The sequence below is a fragment of the Anarrhichthys ocellatus genome, unplaced genomic scaffold (assembly GCF_004355925.1).
Source record: "Anarrhichthys ocellatus isolate YVR2014 unplaced genomic scaffold, GSC_Weel_1.0 scaffold29, whole genome shotgun sequence".
NCBI classification, from domain to species: Eukaryota; Metazoa; Chordata; class Actinopteri; order Perciformes; family Anarhichadidae; genus Anarrhichthys; species Anarrhichthys ocellatus.
In genome coordinates, this window is record NW_022280059.1 from 3,562,538 (window position 1) to 3,585,843 (window position 23,306).

General features: G+C 40.4%; 4 protein-coding genes across 7 annotated transcripts in view; 2 read left to right on the forward strand and 2 right to left on the reverse strand.

Annotated features, from left to right (window-relative positions):
• The window catches only part of foxo1a (forkhead box O1 a), a 25,062-nt gene extending 19,920 nt beyond the window's left edge, over nucleotides 1–5,142 (reverse strand). Inside the window, exon 1 of the mRNA XM_031863563.1 lies at nucleotides 4,137–5,142. Within this exon, the coding sequence (XP_031719423.1) occupies nucleotides 4,137–4,781 (645 nt within the window). The 5' untranslated portion in view covers nucleotides 4,782–5,142. The remainder of the gene's footprint in view (nucleotides 1–4,136) is intronic.
• An 877-nt stretch (nucleotides 5,143–6,019) lies between these two features.
• slc25a15a (solute carrier family 25 member 15a) lies at nucleotides 6,020–13,288 on the forward strand. Of its 3 annotated transcripts, none has more exons than XM_031863416.1 (7): nucleotides 6,020–6,284; nucleotides 6,501–6,580; nucleotides 7,025–7,283; nucleotides 8,870–9,010; nucleotides 9,101–9,276; nucleotides 9,374–9,532; nucleotides 11,185–13,288. In XM_031863416.1, exons 2-7 carry the CDS (start codon nucleotides 6,526–6,528, stop codon nucleotides 11,316–11,318), a joined length of 924 nt encoding a protein of 307 aa, XP_031719276.1. In that variant the 5' UTR covers nucleotides 6,020–6,284; nucleotides 6,501–6,525; the 3' UTR covers nucleotides 11,319–13,288. The 3 variants fall into 3 exon arrangements, with proteins under 3 accessions (XP_031719276.1, XP_031719279.1, XP_031719278.1); XM_031863419.1 differs by having other exon boundaries at nucleotides 6,020–6,157; XM_031863418.1 differs by lacking the exon at nucleotides 6,020–6,284 and having other exon boundaries at nucleotides 6,321–6,580.
• A 987-nt stretch (nucleotides 13,289–14,275) lies between these two features.
• Nucleotides 14,276–18,904, forward strand: stoml3a (stomatin (EPB72)-like 3a). Its single transcript, XM_031863430.1, has 7 exons — nucleotides 14,276–14,324; nucleotides 15,054–15,157; nucleotides 15,873–15,945; nucleotides 16,976–17,058; nucleotides 17,217–17,420; nucleotides 17,802–17,936; nucleotides 18,013–18,904. The coding sequence occupies exons 1-7, from the start codon at nucleotides 14,276–14,278 to the stop codon at nucleotides 18,202–18,204; spliced, it is 840 nt and encodes a 279-aa protein (XP_031719290.1). The 3' UTR covers nucleotides 18,205–18,904.
• A 437-nt stretch (nucleotides 18,905–19,341) lies between these two features.
• Nucleotides 19,342–23,306, reverse strand: part of mtus2b (microtubule associated tumor suppressor candidate 2b) — a 29,149-nt gene continuing 25,184 nt past the window's right edge. Inside the window, exons 10-15 of one of the 2 annotated variants that reach the window (XM_031863498.1) lie at nucleotides 23,074–23,179; nucleotides 22,916–22,989; nucleotides 22,701–22,799; nucleotides 22,457–22,576; nucleotides 22,141–22,238; nucleotides 19,342–20,745 (exon numbers count right to left, since the gene is read on the reverse strand). In XM_031863498.1, the coding sequence (XP_031719358.1) occupies nucleotides 20,538–20,745; nucleotides 22,141–22,238; nucleotides 22,457–22,576; nucleotides 22,701–22,799; nucleotides 22,916–22,989; nucleotides 23,074–23,179 (705 nt within the window). In that variant the 3' untranslated portion in view covers nucleotides 19,342–20,537. Of the gene's footprint in view, nucleotides 20,746–22,140; nucleotides 22,242–22,456; nucleotides 22,577–22,700; nucleotides 22,800–22,915; nucleotides 22,990–23,073; nucleotides 23,180–23,306 lie in introns of both variants that reach the window. The other variant, XM_031863497.1, reaches the window with a different exon arrangement.

Consider the following 23,306-nt stretch of genomic DNA (forward strand, 5'->3'; position numbering starts at 1 on the left):
TATATATATATATATATATATACATATATATTAACAAATCTAAGAGATCCGTATCAAGATTGTTTGCTTTTGTTATGCGTTTACATTGAAAAAATTATTGACAACAGATAAATGTTTACCGGATTTTTTAAAACACACTGATATCAATAAAATACAACTTGCATTCTGAATATCAATAACCAGTCACGTCTCTGGGATCCATGCGTTATGAAGTCAAATCACAGTATTCCACACACACACACACACACACACACACGCACACACTTGTAATCCCGACCTACTACACAATCTATCTGCGCCTCCCCTCTTGGTGATGCCTACAGTGTTTACAGTTGGACTGAGGGGGATTGGAGTCGATGGGTGCATTTACATGGTAATGACCCTGGGGTCACATGCTGTACGATCTGCTCGTACCTGCGTGTTTGTCTGCTCCGGCGCAGTTTGTTTGGAGATCCGTGGGAGTGTTTACCAGCGTAGGTTGAGGAATTTCAGGTCAAGAGAGCGCCGTGTACAGAGGAAACCTATGACCGAATTGATCTCCATATTGACATCAAAGAGCACCCGAGCCACCCAGCTCCACTGGCTGAAAACAAAATATTTAGCCTGTGGTGACGTACCAATAGTAGCGAAATACAAGAAAGAACAGACTTTTGGCAGGCACGGCTGTGTGCGTACTGCATATATTGTACTGTAAAAATGTGTGTGTGTGTGTGTGTGTGTGTGTGTGTGTGCTGCAGCTTGAAACACTATTTGTAATACTTGAAGTACATACATTTTATGGAGTGAAATTTTAAAAAGCGTGAACAGGATATTATTAAAAAATAAATAACCAGCTCTGCTGAGAGGTTTGGTGATACATCATTTGTGCCATCTGTTCTTCTTCCCGTTGGATGGCATCATGTGCCAGGCCCAGTGTCCAGTCCGCTCGCAGAGCTTCTCCAAGCTGGTCCCACCTGGCACAACTGTCCTCGAAATTCACACTGTCGCAGACGGCCCGAGGAGTGTGGAGGCTGCCATGACTCACTTCAGACACGACCGACTGTGGAAGGATCAGCGGCGTTGAGAAACAAGCTCGGCCTCCAACAATTACAGAGCAGACAGCCTTAATCATAGATTAATGAAAACTTCATGCGCTTCAGCCTGTTCCCTTCATGAGAGCCCCATCTGTTCAGAGAGATCAGCCACAGAGAGAAATGATCCCTGGTTACCTTCAAACAGACTGAACCGAAAGTGATTTACAATCAATGTTCGAGGGTGCCCAACAGCCATCGGTGCCAAGAGAAACAAAGCCTTTGGCTTGTGATGCATGTCATCGTGATCACCGTCCAACAGCACGCCGTCCAAGAAGCCGTCACAAATTTCACTTATGACTTAACACCCAACCAACGCATCCACCCGATATTTCCACCAACCACAAAACATGTACAGTTTTAAGTCTGCTTGTTTCATTCTCTCTTGGAGGTTAACGGAGTTCGAATGTAAAGGTCGTGTGATCATTGTTTTTGAGTGCTTTTGTTTCAATGTGTAGAGTCCCTTTGCAAAGCTGGCGTCTTCCGCATGAGGTCTGCCACGCAATTTACATATTTCCGTGTTTCCAATCAGTCACAGGGCCTCAGTCGACTATATATAGTCAAATTGAATGGAGAGGAACACAGAGTTAAATACTATTAATGAATCTGACTGTTTGGGAATTCATATTTACATCAGAGGGCCAAGAAACAACACAACACAAAAATCACATGGCTGGCCACAAAAATTACCATTTTACATTGTCATTTTCCCTCAGCTCCCCTCCGGCCGCGGCTCATAAGTAAGCTCGCACACTGAAAGGACAATGTGTGATAGCCCCCCTGTGTGGAACCGAGGGGAGCTCCATGAATAACTCCCCTCGCAGCAGTGAATGGCACTTTGCTTTCCCACAGTATTACTCAGTCTACACCCCCAACACGGCAGGACAAGCAGCGAGCCCAGGCGGTGGCTAAGCGCCCCTCTCCAAGCCGCCATTCGCACACAATAACTGTTAAATGGAGCGAACAGCACTGAGAGACTTCTGTTTATTTAGGTACATTAATGAGTCTTTCGCACTGTGACTCTGCCACATGCTTTGCAAAATGTAAATGATCTACTATTGGATGTAATGATGCTGGACTCCCGTGTCTTAACTACACTCCGCTAGAACATCCCAATAACATGATAACCTGCGTGTTTGTGCGTTGAGGGGCCACCTTACCACACACACTGCCTATCGATTCTTCCACGTTAGCTTCCACAAACGGACTGATAAGTATCCACTGGTCCTCATGGATGCATCGCCCACATGAATGCACCCCTCTTCATTTGGATTAAGTATTTGGGATGAGTGTTATTCACTGCTCAACGATGTCTTTGCTCTTTTCAATCAAAACGGAGGGCAGGTTCATACAAGCGACCCTGTATTGATGTTCATGAATGGGACACACACACACACACACACACACACACACACACACACACACACACAGCCATAGCGTAGGACAGATGCTGCACCTTTCAAAGTACTAATGTACTGTATGTGATGAATAAGTGGAGGGAAATGTTGCTTTTCCTCCTTGCACAACATCATCTGCCCCGGTACCTGCTTTGTTTACTAGCCCGTGCGTGTTCCACCACACCGGAGGGGTTTTTCCACTCCCATATAATTTGACTGACAGGACTACGTTTGACAGCTCAACATGAGCTTTCTGTCTTTTTGTAAACACTGCGGTGAAATGGATGAAATATGGAGTATAGGCAACTGCATTTGTTGGATTTGTCAACTTCTTTTTTTTTTTTTTTAATGGTTAAAATCAGTGTATGGCAAAATAAGAAAGTTGTGACTGAATTATGAATGTGATTTTTTTTATGTGTATAACAATGCAGGTGTTTGTGCCTGACATGAATGTGTCATCTCTCAGCACTGCTGTGACAAGGGAAGACTAAAAACAAAACAAAAAAACTCCACGACTGCTTTATATTTCATTGGCAACCCAGACGGCCTATAACAGAGGGAAGCCGCAATAAATCTCTCAATGTGTGACTACGGGCTCAATATGATTTCCCACTGGGAGAGTAGACTGTCATCAATTTATTGTCAGAACTATGTGTCTCCAAAAGGGAGGTTTACGGCCTTCAATAGTGTTCAGTGGGAGGGCCTGCCACACCACATCACTAATTTTAAGTCCCCTCTTGTGTAATGTCTTGGACGGCTTCCAGGACACATGAATGCTTCTGGTATCTCCTCACGACATGTACGTCCAAAACGCAGCTTCATTCAAGGAGCACACTCTAATATGGGAAAAAACAAACAACAACTTTGATTTAGCCTTAAATATCTATCGTACGTTTTAAAATACCAGCAGAGAGAGGGGGGCTGTCTCAAACACACCATGCCAGAACTCACAGCACTTTTGACAAGCACATTGAGGGAAGCAATAAGGCAAAGAGAGAGAGAGAGAGAGAGAGAGAGAGAGAGAGAGAGAGAGAGAGAGAAGAAGAAAAATAAACCCTGTTGAGTCAGCAGACTCATATAAATCACATACTGCAGGGAGAAGTCAGATGACTGTCGAAGATCATGGTAGCAAATTGCCCAGTTTACTGAATTGCCATGAACTGGATGGGTCACAATGAGGGGGGGGGGGCATGGTTTCATAAGACCAGACTGGGAGAAAATTCTAAACAATGTAGCAGACACTTAAATATTGATGCATGCTCTTCTGTCAATGCACAAACACTTGTGGGGGAAAGACAAAAATAAACACCCCATGCAAATATAAACAAAACTCCCTGCAGTGACAACCATATGTCATGGAGATAAACATGAACAGATCTGATCAGAAAACATTAGCCTAGTCACAGTAACTTGGCTTTAAACGCTACAGACAAGCAAGACACCACTGGAGGGATATTACAGTGATTCCACAGGAGATAAAAACATAGCACAACGCACTGAGTCCCTGTGTGAACCCACTGTTACGCGCCACAGCCAGAACTGGAAAAACTTTGCAGGCTACGAGAACTGCTTTATCGGGCTCACACACACGCACACACACACACAACCACACTGCTTCGCACACTGCTTCTCCTGGACACAAGTAAACCACACGAGAAAACAAACGTACCTTCCAGCCCGCAGAGCTGTTGCTGTCACCTTTGTCCTTGAAATAAGGCACACTCTTCACCATCCAGTCGTAAATCTGAGACAGCGTTAGTCGGTTCTCGGGAGAACTTTCGATAGCTTTGGTTATGAGGTCTGCATATGACATATTCCCCCATGCGTTTCGCCGGGAGGAGCTGCTCTTCCTCTGGGCAGCGGCGGCAGCTGCGGCCGCGGCCGCCGAGGACGACGAGCCCACGGGGGAGGAGAGCAGAGACACCTGCTGCTGCTGCTGCTGCTGATGCGGGAGTTGCGGGTTCGGGTGCTGCTGCTGCTGCTGCTGATGTTGCTGCTGATGTTGCTGCTGCTGATGTTGCTGCTGTGGGGGTTGCTGGTGGACGCAGTTCTCCTGACACTGGAAGTCGGAGCACAGGATGACAGGCTTCTGCTCCGTGAAGTCCTCGGTCTCCTCCAGGAGGCTGAGGTTGTTGATGAACTCGTTGCCGGTGGGCTCCTGCTTCACGGACGGCACCGGCGAGGACGTGTTGGAGTCGCCCGGGTTGATGAACTCCGGCCGGGGCAAAGGCCAAGTGCACGACCGGGGCCGCGACAGGGGCTCGAAATCCGGGTCGATTTCCACCAGGTGTGGCTGCTGGGGCGCTTCCGCCATGGTCGAGAGGTGACGGAGCCAAGTGTTACAATGTCATGTAAGTGTGACGAACCTGTCGCCCCTCAAAAGTCGCAACTTCGCCTTTGAAATGTGCGAATAAGTTAAATCTGTCCGGGAATGCTGTGCTCCGCCTGGGCGCCAAGTCTACACTGAAAGTCACATCCCAAGCCGGTAAAAAAAAAATAATTCTGTGTTAACAATAACAAAAAGTATGTTTCTAAAAATCCCTTTCCTGTGAAAAACAAAAGTTGTCTGAGTGTCCACAATGTGTTGACCCGCTGCTTTGTTTTTGTTGTCCCGTAGTAGTGATGTTCCGTGTGCGCCCCGCACAGCCTGTTGACTCTCTGTGTTGTACAGCATGTGAGGACTTACTGGAAGTATCATTTGTCAGCTGACACCGCCCACATTTGATTGACACCAGAAGAGCGCCAATGAATGGCATAGAAAGTGTTGGATGAAAAAAAAGCGTCCTTGTTTTCATTCTTTCGTCTAGTAAACATATAATCTGGGCACCAAAAAAGAAAAAAAATCCGTCTATGTCAACCGTGTTTCTCTCTCTATCACCCCACCGGTATTTGACTTCAGACAAGGATTGTACACGTTTAATCCACAGAGTAGTGATCATATCCATTAGACCTACTTTTCCCTATATTACTGCGTTTGGATCAAAATGTTTAAAAAACCTACAATCAAATACCAAATCTCAAAATTAGGGGTACTGCATATATAAGACATGTACAAATATATACTGATTATACCAATACCAACTCTGTATAGCCTAATAAAAACACAGACATGTTGTTAGAAAAGATATAAGAATATTTTGCAACCAAACAGTTTCCGTCTTCATCTGTCAGTGTACTGCTCCTCGGTGGTTTGTTGGATCAGAAGCTGTTTGGGTGTCCTCAGCCCACTATGGACTTTATCGACATCTTGTGGCAATTGTGAAATATAACAACCAGACACAGCCATCTAATCTCTTCCGCATTTCTATTTGTATTAGGTCAGCGTGACAAAGACTGACAACTCACCAACAGACACGTTTTATTTTTTTTAATCACCTGAGCGCTTTTTTTCTCCATTTATTCAGCTATCAAATAAAATGTTAAGATATAAAATAAGCTTATTTTTTAATCGATTTAACACTTATGAGCATAATTATTACACATTAATTTTGGTGTTAAATAAATAGTTTCCTGTATTGTTGTGGCTTCCGCTGAATAGCTTGACGCAACACATTGTGCGCGTGTGCGTTCCTTTACGCACGGCAGGAGCGACTTGTTGCAATCCGTCATTGGATTTCACAAGACGTTGCGAAGAATGCGGAAATTTAGTATGAATTTAAACTCGGCAAAATTTCATTGACATGTTCCATGGTAGGGTCCCCGCGAGCCTGGTCTAGATTATTTTGGTGCAACGCGCACACTTGCCTGTAGTGCATTATACCTTTTTCAGAGTTTGTGAGGGAGACAAACAAACATTAAGAGACCAGGGAGTGTAGAGGTGAGCATGAATGCGTCCGGATCTGCTTTACAGAAATATATGTTACCCTCCCTTGTGTCTCTTAAATAAGTATAGGCTATATTGTGACCTTATTGTTCTTTTTGTAGTTTAATATTGTAGTCGATCAGTGCAAAGTGTACAAGTACTTTGAGTGTTTGTAATGTGTTTGTGTGTGAAGAGATGATGACATGGTACTTAAATAGCTTCAATTTTCAGGTTCACAGAATTTATATGAATCATCATGCCTCCACATCCCATAATCCAGGCAGTCATCGACTTCTTAGCTGGAGCAATGGGTGAGTTAACAGTATGGATCTATTCAGATTACTGATCTATTATCTCGGTCTGTCTCTCTATTCTGTCTGTGAGTTTGTCTGACTGACTGACAAGCTAAACACGTTTTATACATTCTTTTTGTAAAAGAGTTTTTCAAAGAAAGACTGCAGTGTTCCGTCTCTGAATTAATTTTCATACATAATTATTATTAGAGTAGTACTGAGGATCTTTCTTGATAAATTGATTAATGATGACAAATATCTTTATCTTGTCTTGATGTTTTTCTGAAGTCAAAATCAGACCCACTCTGTGTACTACGGTATATGTGTATTTAGTCAGAGAAACATGACCATAATAAGTGTTAAAACTGTTCCCTGGACTCTGCTTTGGACGCTTTTGCTCTGACATCAGTTGCATCTCTCTTATTGAATCTGAAATAGATGCCTCTTAAAATCCTTCCTCAGGTGGTACAGCTTGTGTGCTGAGCGGTCAGCCGTTTGACACCACAAAGGTTAAGATGCAGACATTCCCCACCATGTACCGCGGCTTCATCCACTGCTTCACATCGACCTACAGGCAGGTGGGACTAAGTGGTCTCTACAAAGGAGCGACCCCAGCTCTCATAGCCAACATCAGTGAGAACGCTGTGCTCTTCTTGAGTTATGGTCTCTGCCAGGATGCTATCCGCTTTGTGTCCAGGATGGATAAAGGGGCTGATCTCAGGTTTGACACTGACGTTTCCATGTATTTATTCAAGTATCTATGATAAGCTCCATAGCTGGACAAATTAGTGTAATAGTATGTAAAAAAAAAAACATAAAAAATGTCATATGTTATAAAAAGGGATAAAACATGTCATAAAAAATGTAATTGTATAGTATGTAAAAAAGTAAATAAAAACGTCATCGTGTATTATGTCATAAAAACGTCATAGTATAGTATACCATAACAAAGTCATAAAAAATGACCAAGTATAAAAAAGTCATAGTACAGCATGTGAAACAAACATAAAAGGTCATAGTATTGCATGTTATAAAAAGTCATAAGAAATGTCATCATATAGTATGTCACAAAAAGTGATTAAAATATAATAAGATACTATGCCATAAAACATGTCATAGTGTAGTATTTCATGAAAACTGATAACATGTTATAGTATAGTGTGCCACAACAAATATCACAAAAAAATATTAAAATGTCCATGTCCATGTCATAACAAATTTCTTAGAAAATGTTAGAGTAAAGTGTGCCATTAAACACGGCTTTAAAAATCATACAGATATCATAGTATTGTATGTCGTAAAAAGTAATTAAATGTCACAGTATAGTCTGCCATTAAAAATGTAATTAAAATGATGAGTACAAATGTCATAGTGAAGTATGTCATAAAAACTTTCATAAACTAATGTAGTCGTATAGTATGCCATAACAATTGCCATTCGAAAAAATCCTAAAAATAGGATAGTATGGTTCACCTAAAGAAATGTGATAATAATTGTCAAAGTATACTATTTCATAAAAAATATCAGAGTTCAGTCATACAAATAAAAGCGCTGTAAAAAGTCCTAAGAAATGTCATAGGAAGGTATGTCATACAAACTAATGAAAATGTTATTGTATAGAATGTCATAAAATAATGTCATAACAAATAATATAAAAAATAATTATATAGCATCATACAAAGTAATTAAAATGTTGTAATATTTAATAGTATAGTAAGTCTTGAAATGTTATAAAAATGTCATAGTATAGTCCGTCAGAAAATGTAATAAAAGAGTCCCAATCTCTTGTAGATAGTATTTCTTAATAAGTCGGAACTATTTTAAATTATTATATGCCATAAAAAACTAATTAGTACCGTAGTTAATAAAAAAATCATAAAAAATGTCAGTATAGTATGCCGTGAAAATGTCATAGTATAATATGTCAGAAACGTCTCAGAAAAATGTCATTGTATAGTATGACACGAAAATGTCCTAGAAAGTCAGAATATTGTTATAGTAAAGTATTTTATAGAAAATGAGTAGTGTAGTTTACCATAAAACATGTTATACTATTATACTATATTTTACTAGTCATAAAAAACATAAAAAGGTCGTAGTATAATATGTCTAAAATATGTTCCTTAAAAATATAATAAAGTATGCCATCTGTGTGTCAGCTGACTTCAGCAGATGACCTCCTATTAATTTAAGAATGGAAATGTCCTGAGTAATCCTAAACACTGAGGTAGGCAGTCTTCCTGTACGCGCACTAAATACATTTAATTGTTTATTTCTTCGATTGTACTTCTTTTCATTGCTCATCAGTGATATCCAGAAGGCATCGGCGGGGTCTTTAGCCTCCATCTTCTCCTCCATGGCGATATGTCCAACCGAGCTGGTGAAATGTCGCATGCAGGCCATGCACGAAATGGAAGCATCTGGCAAGATCGCAAGTGGACAGAGAAGGTCAGTGTGACCAAAAAGAAAAACACTGGAATGAGCAGAACATCTACTAAGTCTACACATTTTTGACTGTGTTTTGTGATGTGACTTCAGCACAGTGTGGACCGTCGTGAAGACAGTGTTGAAGACAAACGGCCCCCTGGGTTTCTACCAAGGACTGACATCCACCATGGTCAGGGAGATACCAGGATACTTCTGCTTTTTTGGGGCCTATGAACTGTGTCGGTCTAAATTTGCGCAGTACATGGGCACAGACAAGGACAGTATAGGTATGGTTATTATTTTTAATGAGGTGTTTTTTGCAGTTTAGGATGTTGCACTTGTTTCTGTGATTCACTCCCACACAATATTTTTTGGTTTTTGCAGGTGTTCTTCCGCTCATGTTCAGCGGTGGATTTGGGGGAGCTTGTCTGTGGTTGATGGTCTATCCCATAGACTGTGTGAAGTCCAGGATCCAGGTGTACTCTTTGGCTGGGAGGCAAGAGGGCTTCATGAAGACCTTCAAGGGTATCGTACGTAATGAGGGTAAGATTTGAACATACATTTTAAAATGAATATTCACCCAGAGAGTGTATGGCTCTCAACAGCACAGTTTACCTAAAAAAAGGATAAATATTGCCTGTTGTTGTCTTCTCAAATGCCTCTAAAATGTTTCATTCCTGACCTTATTTGTGACAACATGGGAGCACAACTGACAGGGTTACATCACACAACCATATAATCATAGTTTAAAGAACAGCAACTGTATAATTTGGCTTTTTGTGAAAAACCCTGGTTCAGTAGAGAACGGTGCTGACTCAAACACACACTTACTCTATTGACTTCACTCTCTCACGTTGTTCAAAACCAGTTTAGACCTTCAAATCAGTACAAAATCTTCATAGACACACTTCTCACCTTAAGTTAATTCTGAAGAGAGGAATGCTCCAACAATATTTGTTTTGGTTTTGTATGTTTTCTACCATTCACTTATACATCTGCAAAAAAAACAAACATGTCGTGTTTAAATACAGTGAGACATTGTGGTATTGCAGCCACTGTTATCCAGTATTCACCTTCCAGTCTATGGTGGCAGAATAAACCCCTGTAGGCAGTTGTTTGATGAGAGGGACAGGCATCAGGAAGGACGACTGTATTTGTTTGTAGTTATACTGTCTCATGGTGCCAGTCGATGTGCATAATAAGACACAATTATTCAGTATTATTCAAATTAGCCAAATAAGCCCTGAAGGAGATATGGTTATTTGATCAGCAAAAAGTAAGATTGACACAGATCTGACTTATTAATGTTGACAACAATGAAAACACCAGTGTAGTCAATTAGTAATATATGAATATAATTATGTACAGTGTAAAGGATGCTCAGCATAACTTCAGCAGAGCATACTGAGATAGAGATTTGATGGTGCTAAGCACGAAACAAGATGCAAAAACAACAACGATAAAGACCAGTAAAGCATTGTTCTTGTATGCTGTGGTGCTCAAATCATGGTGATGGTGCTAATGGGCCTATGGCGTGCCGACAAAACATCTCAACAGAGCAGCCACTGAAGGGATATTTCTATTCCACGGCTCTCTGTGAACTACAGAGAGAGACACCGTAGTGTGTGAAAAAGATACAGTGTGAACTGTTCTGCGATTTTAATTGAATACAACTGTACATCTCATCTCTGTCTGCATGCTGAATGAGTCATAGCCAGATGTCCCACCATCTGCAACATCTGTTGGCACGATGGGGAAGTGTACGGAATAACTTGGCCTTAAGAGTGTATGGAACAGGTCTAATACTGTAGAATTGCTTCTTATAAGTATGTTATTAACCATTAACATTCGATGATAATTCAAAAATTGCCAAAGCTTGACACTGTAAATGTTTGTTGACATGTCACAAATGAAGCTACCCTTAACAATCACAATGATTGAGCCTGGGAGGACACTACAATCAAATGTCAGAATTTGAATGTGAACTTGTGTACCGCAAACTTAAACAGAGGCCCTGAGTGTTTTAACGGTGGAGCTGAAGTTTTTTGACTTTGAAAGGCTCTGAACGCACCACTGCTGGTCTCAGTGTGAAGCAGAGTGTGGATGAATCATGTTGCTAATTGGCCCAAGCTGGGGGCCTGACCTACCCATGGGGAATGACCTGTGTATCTGCTTGACTCTCTCTTGTCCTACAGGGATCACTGCTCTGTACTCGGGCCTGACTCCTACCATGATACGCACCTTCCCTGCCAACGGAGCCCTCTTCCTGGCCTATGAGATGAGTCGCAAGTTTATGATGGAGACAGCTGGCAACTGTGGAGCGTCTTGACACTTGAAGAAAGTTTGATTAGCTGTGACACATGGTTCTCTGCTGTGCTGGCCACAGTGATTTGAAATAAAGTGTTAATCTCAACATCCGTATGTCAAGGGGTGACACTCACCTGTGAATATACTTCATCATGGTCGAAAGATGCCTTCGTTTTACCTCGTCACTCATTTTTCAGTGAGTTTTGCCAGTCAAATCATAACAAGAACTCAGAGAGCGGAATATAAACGGACAGCTCAACCTGCCCTCTCGGCAGTTTTAAGCAGTTCAGCTCATCTCCTCAGCTGCACTAACAATGATATTTAAGAAGATTTCTTTTGACCCTCCTGAATGCTCACCATTTTCAACCTGTGGTAAAGTTGCAGAAACTTTCAATTCACTATCATAAAAAAACCTCTTGAAAATTGGACGGTTAAAGTAAAGCTGCAAAAATCTAATTATAAAAGCATGTGCAGTGCAAATGGTTATGTTGAGACTGAAAACCTCTCTTTTTTGTTTCGTTTTGTTTCGTTTTGTGTTTGCTGAAGCACATTCTTAGCTGCCTGCCTCACCACAAGTCCTGTTCACACTCAACTGCTGTGTCCACTTGCAGCAGAAAAGACAATGTTTTGATGCACAGGAGTTAAAATCACTTGAAAACCATATTCTGTTAAAAGAAAGTGTATTTTTTGCTGATTGTAAATTATATCATAATAGTAGTTTTTTTAGTTTGAAGCTTGAAATTTCAAGTAATAAATAATCTTGGACAAGGGTGCGGAAACACTTAATAAGAGGAAGTTAATTCTTTGATTTTGAGAAAATGTCAGCTGCTCGGAATTATGAGCAGTCTTGCATGGTGGAATAAACAGTTTTAGACTAAGTACACACGCATCATTTTCTTTTTTACAATTTACAACAAGCCCTGAAACTAACAAAATGAAATTTACAAAAGGGCTAAAATAGCCTGTTGTGTGCAGTGTTGTGAACAACTGCACCGGGATTCACATGCACTCATGTAGTGAGCTGGCATGTCATGTGACCAAGTATCATGTGACAGTGAATTAAAGGGACCTCAGTGAATAATGATGGAAACCAGCAGCTCACATGTCGGTTGTTAGGGCTCCAAAGCTCACACAATTGTTGTCATGTTTTCAAACAGGTACGTGTGTTGTTGGGCAAAGTGTCTCATAACAGAACAGATCTATTGAACACTGAAAGCCAAACTGGCTACGATTGTAGATCATAATGATGTTATGCTCGCTGTAATTAATCACACAGCATTTTGAGAGTCATCATGTGCTTTAATTTGTTTGCACACTTACTTGGGTTTATTTGATCTCACATGCATGTAGTAGTGCAGAGATGTGGAAACCATCATCTCCTCTTTTAGTGGATTTGTTGGTCAACTCCCAAACCACCAACATAAAAGCTCATTTGTGTTGCATTTCTTTCCTAAACACTGATCAGTTCAGTGGTTTAGTGAAGGTTTATGTGTGTTCCAATAACCATACCTCCATTCTATTAATATGCCAGACAAATATCTAGTATGTCCTAATACATAGTATATCAAATACAGTTTGCCACAAATACCAGGATGTACTGCGTCGGGTCGCATTTTGCAGCACGCAAACAACTGGTGATGTCTGAGATGCCATATTTAATTCTGAGGAGAAAACACTGACTGGACAGATTGTTTTGTATCTCCTGTGGGTCTGACTTCAAAGGAGTCAGATCCAAATATCTCAATCCAGCTTCAAGTCTTTGACCCAACCGCTGCTTCAGCAATAGATTCCAATTCCACGTATTGATCATCTCTCCATTGTTTGCAGTTTTGTCTTTGTCATTGCCTCAACAGCATTTAGATATTGACAACTTTGCTTTGATTCACTTGTGTTTCTGATGGCACAACAGTGTTCCTTTGACTTTCCTTTGCTCTTCCTCCTGAATTTATGATGAGCCGTGACAAATTACCTTACAAGGGATTACGTAGTTAAGATAATTGATTGATGAGTTGATATATATATATATATATATATATATATATATATATATATATATATATAGATATATATATATCTATATATATATAATCCTTCTGAGCAGGGATTATAGGCAGGGGAGCAGCAAGGTGGGGGGGGGTAATAGAAGGTCCTCTGTAGATCAGACCATCTCATTTCGGACACCGCTCGCGGTCCTCAAAGGACGCGGCCGACGTGGACCGCGAAGGCGGGGTCCTGCGAGGGATGCAGCCGCTGGGTTGGGACACACATACTGTGTACTGTGCATCTTCTCATCACAGACAGGACTTGGTTTTTACTGTGTAGCCGGGCTCTTTTACATCCTGTAATTATGTATTTACATTACTCTCAGTTGCTCAACACTACACTGTTATTAAAATGAATTAAATATAATGAATCATATTTTCTCTTATGTGTTTACGTCCACATTCCTCCATCTCCCTCCTCTCACACTTTATTCAGCCTTTCTCCTGTTTCGAAAACATTTGAATACATTTTGGATTGTTTTTATTTCCAATGTGGGTCAATTTCCATTATAAGGTGATGTGCACATGATCACATCTCCTTTGTGTCTGCACCAGCTCTCATGTTTCCCGACTTGCCACCTATTGTTTATTCATAACGCTTCGTGCAACAGGTGTCAGACTACTGTGGGTGAATGTGAGAGTATAATGGAAAAGTACAAGAGCTGAATTGTAAGGTATCCAACACAGGAGCCACATAGTGGCTGGTTAGGCTCTGAGGTTCATGTTGCCTGTTGGTACCCACTAGGTGAGTCCAAGAGTCACACACCAAGTGGGAGTGGAAGTTAATGTCTGTATGTCAGGCGCCGAGGGAAGGGGACAGGCCACACCCCGTAGGGAGAAAAGACAGGTAAACAAGTGCAGCACTGCTTCACTTGCTCCATCACACCAACACATTACATGTTCATTAATGATCTCAACCACGTCCAGCACGGCCGAGATGGTTACACAGGGTAAACTTCAGATCAACACCGAGGAGAGCATCGAAGGTAACTTTTCATGATCTTTTAAAAAATCTGGCACTTTGACTGTTGGCGGATGACAGGGAAGCAGAACGAGAGGGAAAAGTCTGAACTATTCAGGGTGAACATGCCAGGGATAATAGATATTGTTTGAGGGCCCCTGTTTCTAACGCACACAGAAACTCTCAGAGTGCCGGAGTCCTTGTTAATTGTTTACAAGGAATTTAGGTTTTTGCTTACAATGTTTGAAATTATTTGTAGTATATCTGAGGGCTTTAAGTGCCAGCCAATCATTGGTCTGATAAGGTCCAGAGGTCCAGACCAACGATATACGTAAGGTGGCAGATCTTCAAAAATGGCTTTATAAAAAAAGAGATGTCAGTGCATTAGATCACAGTGTAAGCATTCAAATGATGGTACATCAATAATGTAGTAGTTTACTTTACACAACACCCTGTGAGTCAGGTGGATGTGGAGTAACGTGACTTCCCTCAGAGATTAATTACACCATTAGCGACAAATTAGAAGTGTGGATCCACTTCACCTCACTGCTCGCTTGCGTTTTGTGTCATCTTTGATAAAAGACGCTGTCCCACTGGATCATTTTACTGTTTAATTGAGTGAACAAAATGACCACAGCAATCTTTGGTCACAGGTGCTCACAAGTGAGGGACATGCCATGGGCAATATGCAAAATAGGTCACCTCTCTGTACTTTCCAATGCAAGCCTTTAAAAGTGTTTTTCATTCTCTACAGATAAACACTCAGGGAGACTGGGATGTTTCGGTTGGCTGTTGGTCCTCATATCCCTCCTCTTTATAATAGCGACCTTCCCGATCACATTATTTATGTGTGTTAAGGTAAAGTATATTCTCATAGAAGTACACTGATTATAGGATCAGGCCAGTGCTTGTCTGTAAAGGCCGATACGGATACCAGTGTCTTCGTGTTGGACTGGCGAGGGCTTCAGGCAGTATTTACTGCTTTGGAATTAGACCGTTTCCATTATCATTTTCTAAATTCCAACAAAGTCTAACCAATTTCCTTCAAGATTTTTTGGCAGGTCAGAAAAGACTAACTAATTCCATCAGTCTAGCTTTCAATAAATTGGAGCAAAGCATATTTGGGATGCAGAAATGTAATTCCTTTGTTCATAAAGGGGGCTTCACATGGCAGGTGACACACAGAACCGAGATCATTTAGTCGCCTTCTCTCTGCCATTCTGCAAAACTACGTAATGTATTCTGTGACCGGGTCTCTGTGTTTACAAGTTAACATCTTTACATCCAATATAAAGAGACTTTTTTTGTGATTTCAGAATCATTCAAAGTACCCCGATGGCAAGTTTGTGTTTGTAAAAAAATGAGTCTCCACAGTAGGAGCAGTGCATGCATCGGTTCCAGGTTATACAACGGCCAATCAAAAGAATGAAATGTGAAGATGTTATAACATACACAGTGACTGTGGTCTTATATAAGAGGTATAGATGAAAGTGAGTTTAATCTAAGTCTAAGGTTAATTTATTTTTCTATTTCCTATGTTCTCTGTGTGGCTGGCCATGTTTCTAACATCCAGATAGTGAAGGAGTACGAGCGAGCCATCATTTTCAGACTTGGCAGGATCACAGACAGGAAACCTAAAGGGCCAGGTTTGTTGATTGATTGCTTTAGTGACTTTATATAACATTTTAACAGCATACTATTCGATTACTTTTTTACGACATTATGTACTATGACATACTTCATGACCTTGACACTTTTTATGGGATGCTGTTCTATGATTTATTTTATTTACGGAATTCTATACAATGATTTTATTTGACATATTTATGGCATACTTGTCATGTCTCGTCCAGCTACTTGGGTTATGTGTGTCTTTTAACCCAGCATCCCATCATTTCCTGTTTTATTTTGTGTTATTCACCTCCCCTCTCGTTTTAGATACTTCCCTGCCTGCCCTTGTGTTTTTCCCGCCTGTGTGATTGTTTTGCAAGCCCCGTGGTTTCACCTGTCTTTTTCCAACATACTATACTGTGACCTTTTTTTCGATATTCTATAGCTATACTATGACTTTTCATGACCTTTTTCTTTTCAGATATTTTTTACATACTACACTATGACTTTTTCTGACATAGTATACCATGAGCTTTTTACGACGTTTTTCCAGATTAGTATGGTATGATTTTCCTTGAAATAATATACTATGAGGTTTAATGACCTTTTTGATGATATTTGTTATGGATTTTGTCTTCGTACAATACTATACATTTTTACTTTTTTTAAACTTACTATACCATGACATGAGTCTTTTAAAAAAAATAAAATATATTCTATGACTATTATAACATTTAATACTTACTATATTAGGATTTTTTATGACAGCTTCACATACCATATTGAGACTTTTTTAAGGTCTTCTTTTGACAAACATTTATTTTTTACCATACTATACTATGACCTTTTTATGACTTTTTCGACATACTGTTTTATGACATTTTATTTGACTTTTTTTATGGCATACTCTACTATGATATTTGATGACATTTTGGCATACCATTGTGCATTATACTGTGAGAAAAAAAATGTCCATAAAGGGGTTTTCTGCCATTAAATGTCTATCACTTAAAAGGCTTCAACCACAATCACTAGAAACTAAACAGGGACTTTATTTATTTTCAGGACTTTTCTTTGTTCTGCCCTGTACTGATACCTTTGTGAAAGTCGATCTGAGAACTGTGTCCTTTGACATCCCTCCACAAGAGGTACGATTTTTGTTGTTGTATTTTTTTTTGCATTTGTTCTGGAAAATGTGTAAATATCATTTTTGTCTCTCCTTTATCACAGCTCGTCTCTGTCATCAATGAAAACTGTCTGTCATCTTCCTGAGTGATAAAAATAGGTGCTGATTTTTACCTTGCAGATCCTAACGAGAGACTCAGTGACGGTGTCTGTGGACGGCGTGGTGTACTTCCGCATAAACTGCCCCATCTCATCCGTGGCCAATGTGTCCGACGCACACTCATCTACACGGCTGCTGGCTCAAACCACCCTGAGGAATGTACTTGGTACCAAAAACCTTGCAGAACTGCTATCTGACAGAGAGGGCATATCACTCAGCATGCAGGTGAGCATAAACTGTGTGGTAATATGATTAATGAGGATCTGCAGGGCACAAGAGAAGTATGAAAGTTAAATATCTTTAATTGGTCCTTTTTTCATCTGCCGTCTTGAACTCTGTCTGTTGTTTGGTACTGTGTGTTTTTCAGAACCTTGCATAAAACTGCTTTCTGCTTCTGCTAAAATGGTAATGATCGCGCTGAGATTGAACCAGCGAACTAATTTATCACAAAACCCCAAAAATGTGTTTATAAAGGCTACAAAGCACCATGCAGCTGAGGAGTTGGGTAGCATGTATTATAGTTATTTGATTAAATCATAACTGATTAGTGGAGCTAACGGTGGTTCTATGTGACTGGAGTATATGTTATTTGATATTCCCGTGCAGGAATCTCTGGATGATGCCACAGATCCGTGGGGTATTAAGGTGGAGCGTGTGGAGATCAAGGATGTGAAGTTGCCTCAGCAGCTGCAAAGAGCCATGGCAGCAGAGGCAGAAGCTACTCGGGAGGCCAGAGCGAAGGTAAAGAGGACGTTGGGAAATTTAATTTAATTTCCTCTTAACGCAGAGAAATAACGATTATCTGTCTGTGCTTCAGCTCATTTCTGCAGAGGGAGAGATGAACGCTTCCAGGGCTCTGAAAGAAGCCTCCCTGATAATTGCAGAGTCACCCTCTGGTCTCCAGCTGCGATACCTGCAGACCCTCAGCAGCATTGCAGGAGAGAAGAACTCCACCATCATCTTTCCCCTGCCCATAGATATATTGCAGCATTTTATGAAGAGGGATTAATTATGTTATTGTTATAAAGTTATTGTTACTGTTATAAGCTTTCGTGGTATCTCTTTTAAATGTGGTCCAAGAGGCCTCGAGTGTGCAATTATTTTCTTATTGTGATTTAATACTTAAGTACAAAGTGCAACATATACAGTTTAGACATTAAACTTTATAACCATTAAATATTTTTACCAGCTAAGCTACAGTTTCGGTTCTGGAGAAGGACAAATAAATAAATATATCGATGAAATACACAAGAAAAGTAAAACAAAGAACAGTGCACGACAACCTTATAAAGACATGCTTTGATAAAACCATATCCAGAGAATAACTTCTGAAATGCAATCTTTACCGAACAGAACAGAAGTCCTGTAAACGGTCAACAGAAGAACTGACATCCACGTGAACCACCAACCGTCTTTGACATTGGATGTAAACTGTAAACAGATCTCTTATTTTAGTGTCAAACAAACATTCAGTAGATGAGTACAGGGTCATGTCCACAGGACACAAAGGCAATCAGTGCAACCGGAGTACCTGATGGAGAGAAATATCATTTCTACCCACAGTAAAGCCCACCAAGCCAAACATATTCAACTTAATGTCCCAACAGTAAATGCAACTCAACTACAACCAAATCTTTGTTTGAGCATATTTACACATTTTATGTTTTTGGGGGAGCTGATAATTACATCATATTATAATGAGGCAACATTTCTTCAGTGTATTTGTATATACAGTATTTGCTGACTGCACTATGCTCTACATATTCTGTACATCCAAATCATGTTATACAAAGGATATATTGCAAAACAGACATGAGCTGAGTGGTAATGTAAACATGAACAAAAGCTTCAATAAAAAAAAGATGGCAGTTACTTTCCCTTTGTTGACTCATAATTCCCCTTGAGACCTGAGATTATTCTCTACAATGAGACATGAGGTAACAGCTTTCAAATTTTCAGGATTTTCTTGCTTCAATCATTTTTAATTCTCTAACAAATTTTGGATCAATGCTTTCAACAGGAATTTTTTGCCAAAAGTCATTCGGTGGTTCAAATGGAGAATGACGGTTCGGAATAATAGATTCTTCCATCACATTTGCTCACGAGAGTTTCTGTGGTGAATTTCAAAAACACTTAAAGGTAAGGTACACTTAAAGAAAGAGCAAATGCAACACGATGACCAAATGTTGGATTTACATGTGTACAGGTCAATACATTTAGACTGCAGATTCTGGCAGATTCTGCATTGCTTAAATCCAGAAATATGACCGTGTTCTACAGATCCCGCACAAAACTATTTTATTTTCTTAACCTGACTGAAGGTGAGAGGGCACCATCTCACATAAAAAACCTGGGAGATTAGTCAGCAATGTTTATTACTATTATATAATAATTACATTTTTCTTGGTATCGTTTGAATAAATCCTGGTCGGTTCTGTTAGGAATAGGAGGTAACTTGTGTGGCCTCCTTACCCTTCTGCTCCACATTGTCACACTGTAGGTAATCTTAAAACTAAATTCATTACTGGAAGACAGAACATGCTTTAAAGAGAGCAATACATGTACAGTTTTTTACAAAATTGTCAATACTATAGTTATGCTGTGTTGGCAGTTCGATGGATTTATGAATTATGTTGTCGTAATTTCATGTCAACACTGATATCTAGTTGTTTCAGGAGAACGTCGGATGGATGATTGAGGTTATGTGGCTAGTCATTCATACACTCCTGATATAGGAAATGCTTCAGCATGAAAAGGTTAACGTTCCCCAGAGAAGAATCCACACTTTGAGAGTAACTTGCTGTAGTTAGTTTTATGATTTTACTCAAGCTATTGCCTCTGCCTTGACAGACGTTGCTGGTGAGAGAGAATGGGTGGCAAAGGCGCTTCTTGTGTTCGTTGTTGCACTTTTGATGTTTGCTATGTCTCTCATCCTGAGCGCTGCATGAGAAAGTGGTGTAGAATGTGAGGCGAAAAAATTGAAATGAGGCACCGTGACTCCGATCCTGCTCTCTGAAGTCTACAATGAGCAGGTCTTCCATCCACTGCAGTAGTGCAGCACGTCTGTTTTGTGGGGAGTTCCGGTGCAATAGAGAAAACAAAGGGCAGAGAATTACCTTCTGAACAATATGAGGCGTGATCATTAATACAATTCTTCAGGTCAGAGGGGTTGGCTTTGGAAATGCACGGTATTGGTGGTACTCGACGTTTGCCAAGAAATGTGTCTGTTCATCTACACGGCGTAAAATCCTAGTAATATTCAGCAAAGAGTTTAAAAAAAATCAGGGCTTCAGATGCCAGATAAAAAGGAAGCGTTTGATACAAGAACTTCCATTGAGAGTGTCATTGATGGTAGGAGTGTGGGCGGGCTGGAGAGCCTGGTCCGGAGGGGGGCCGATGGAGGGGGGAGGAGCTGGGGGACATACGAGGACTCAGCTCGCCTGTCTGAAGACGCCACAGCAGTTCCTCGTTATTGCGACTCAGCCGCTTCTTCTCCTTGCTCTCCTTCTCCACGTTCACGTGCAGGTTGGCATTATCTTCGGAGAGTTGCCTGAGAATGAAGAGGAAAAGGGAAAAGTCAAAACATAAATGCAATGTACTAGCGTTGCAGTGCCCTTGCTTTAATAAAACAGTTTTTGCCGTATTTTTGCTGTATTTGCTTAAAATCTCTCTATGTGCATAGAAAATGTAAAGCCTTATTCATCTATAAATTACACTGTACTGTACTATACTATATACGTATATGTATTATAATTTCTTATGTTATATTTAACCCACTTACTTAATAATAATAATAATTTTGACAGTGTGGCTGCTACTGCCCGAAGACGTTGTAATATATATATATATATATACACGTCAACATTACCAGTAGTATCATTGAGGTTCAATTGAGATATCGCTTTTCTCATTTCTGGATTTTAGATTCATACTCTTGGATTGAATCTTGTATTTGTGACGGACAGTCTTGAACTTGAGAGCAGCTATTGCTTCGTAGAAACACATAGCTGACAGCGTGTGTGTGTGTGTGTGCGTCACTGTTTACCATGGTGATTGGGGAAAATGATATACGTTTGGAAATGAAATTAATTTCTGTATTTGAGATATATACCTTTGGGGGGCCTGGTTAAGGAGGGCTTTGTGAGTGAGGAGAAGAACTATGAACTGGATCCGTTGTGGGACAGGGACAGTGGAGGTTCTGGAGGACAGGGGTGATGTGATCGCGGGGGTAGGAGTGGCAGACGAGCAGCAGAGTTCTGAATGTACTGGAGTTTATTTAGGACTTTGGATAATGTGCCGTAAAAAACACTGTTGCAGTACTCAATTCTGGATGTGGTGAAGGCATGGATCAAAGTTTGGGCAGCAGGGAAGGAGAGAGCTATGCTTTTAAGTTGAAACAAAGCAATCCTGGTGATGTGATTGATGTGGTGTTGGAAGGAGAGGTTGCGGTCGAAAAAAGACTCAGAGGTTGCGGATGTGTGGTGAGAAAACGGACATTCACTTCTACTTTGTCAGAAGGGGAGAACGATTAAAAAAAAAAAATCTGATTGTTGTTTTTTGACTGGTATTGCAATTGAGACATGATTCACGGTATTGGAGGGAATGATAATATTGTATAATTATTCAAATTTTTCTTGAAAAATATATGATGTATATATCAAATATATAAAAATACATCATGGTGTGAATTTTTGTGCCAGACAAAGATTTCTTTCTTAAGTCGGTAGAATACAATTTGTAGGCTGGGACGTCTCTGCAGCACCACAGTACTGAATCAGAATGGTGTTTTGACCCATATCTAGCCTCTAAAAAAATATTCTGCCTCTTGGGATTTGGATATTGCACTAGTCCATATTGAAATCTTGCTAATATTCAGATTAATTATGCAGCCCTGGTTTGAACTTGGTTTTAAATTTGTACTAGTATGCATTCAAACATATCTGACCTGGACACAGCAACGTTCTTGTCTATTCTCTCCTTCAGGTCCTCGTTCTGCTGCTGTAACACTTGTACTCTCTCCTCCAGGTACACATTCTTTTCAGCCTGCTCAAAAACACAGGAGGAAAGTGCACAACATTAAATTCTTCAAATGATGTATGACATTATATCACAAGCAAAACAGGCAATATGACAATTGACATGGGTTAACAAAGGAGAAAGGTCCCTTTTTGTCATTCGGGGCTGTCATTAGCTGACACTAATTGTTTGGTGTTTTTGGAATTTTAAAGTAAATTAAAGAAAAGCAGAAATTTGAAGCCTACTATTTTCTCCAGTTCTGAGATCTTCAGGTCCTGTTGGTGAATTTGTTGATTCTTCATCTCCAGAACTTCTTTCAGACTTTTCAGGTCCTCGTCAATGTGTTTGTATGGTGCCAAAGCATCCTGGCAAGAACAGATAACAATAGTGTATCACGAGTATCACCAAAAAACAACACCAACAAGTTCTATCAAGCTGTCACCAAAGCACTCAACACAATGGTCCTGTACTGTATCGTGCAGCAGTTACCAGAATTTGCTCATCTGTGCTCTTGCGCAGAGCTTCTTCAAAGCGCTTGGCTCGATCTCTGAGGCTACGATTCTGAAACGTCATCGTGTCCACTTGATCCTGGGGACCAGACAGATATCAACTTGTTAGTAACCGTCTCTGATAACAAAATGCATCATTCCATGAATCTGTTAAAAAAAACAAAAAAACATGCATTTTCAAGGACAAGGATTTACCTGCAGTGTAAGTCTGATCTTTTCAAACTCTTCTCCCAGAGACTTGGTCTGCTGCTCATGGGCCATCTTCAGATCTGACACGAGACATAACACATCATTATCTCATCAGCAGAGTGAGCCAGTACAGGAGAGCAACAGGTTTGAAACATGGTGCTCACTCTTCACGGTCCTGGCGTGCTCCTCCTGCAGAGTGGCCAGTGTGTCATCGTGAGTTGTCTCCATCTCCATCAAGGAAGCCTCATGGTTCTCACTCATCGCCTCAATCTGGAGAAGGTAAGTGAGAAGTTATCTTCTTTTTTTCTCTTGTAATTTAAGTGAACAGACCCTTTCAGAGACATCACATCTTCACTTGTCATATCAGATGTGGACTAAACAGACGGGCTTATAACCA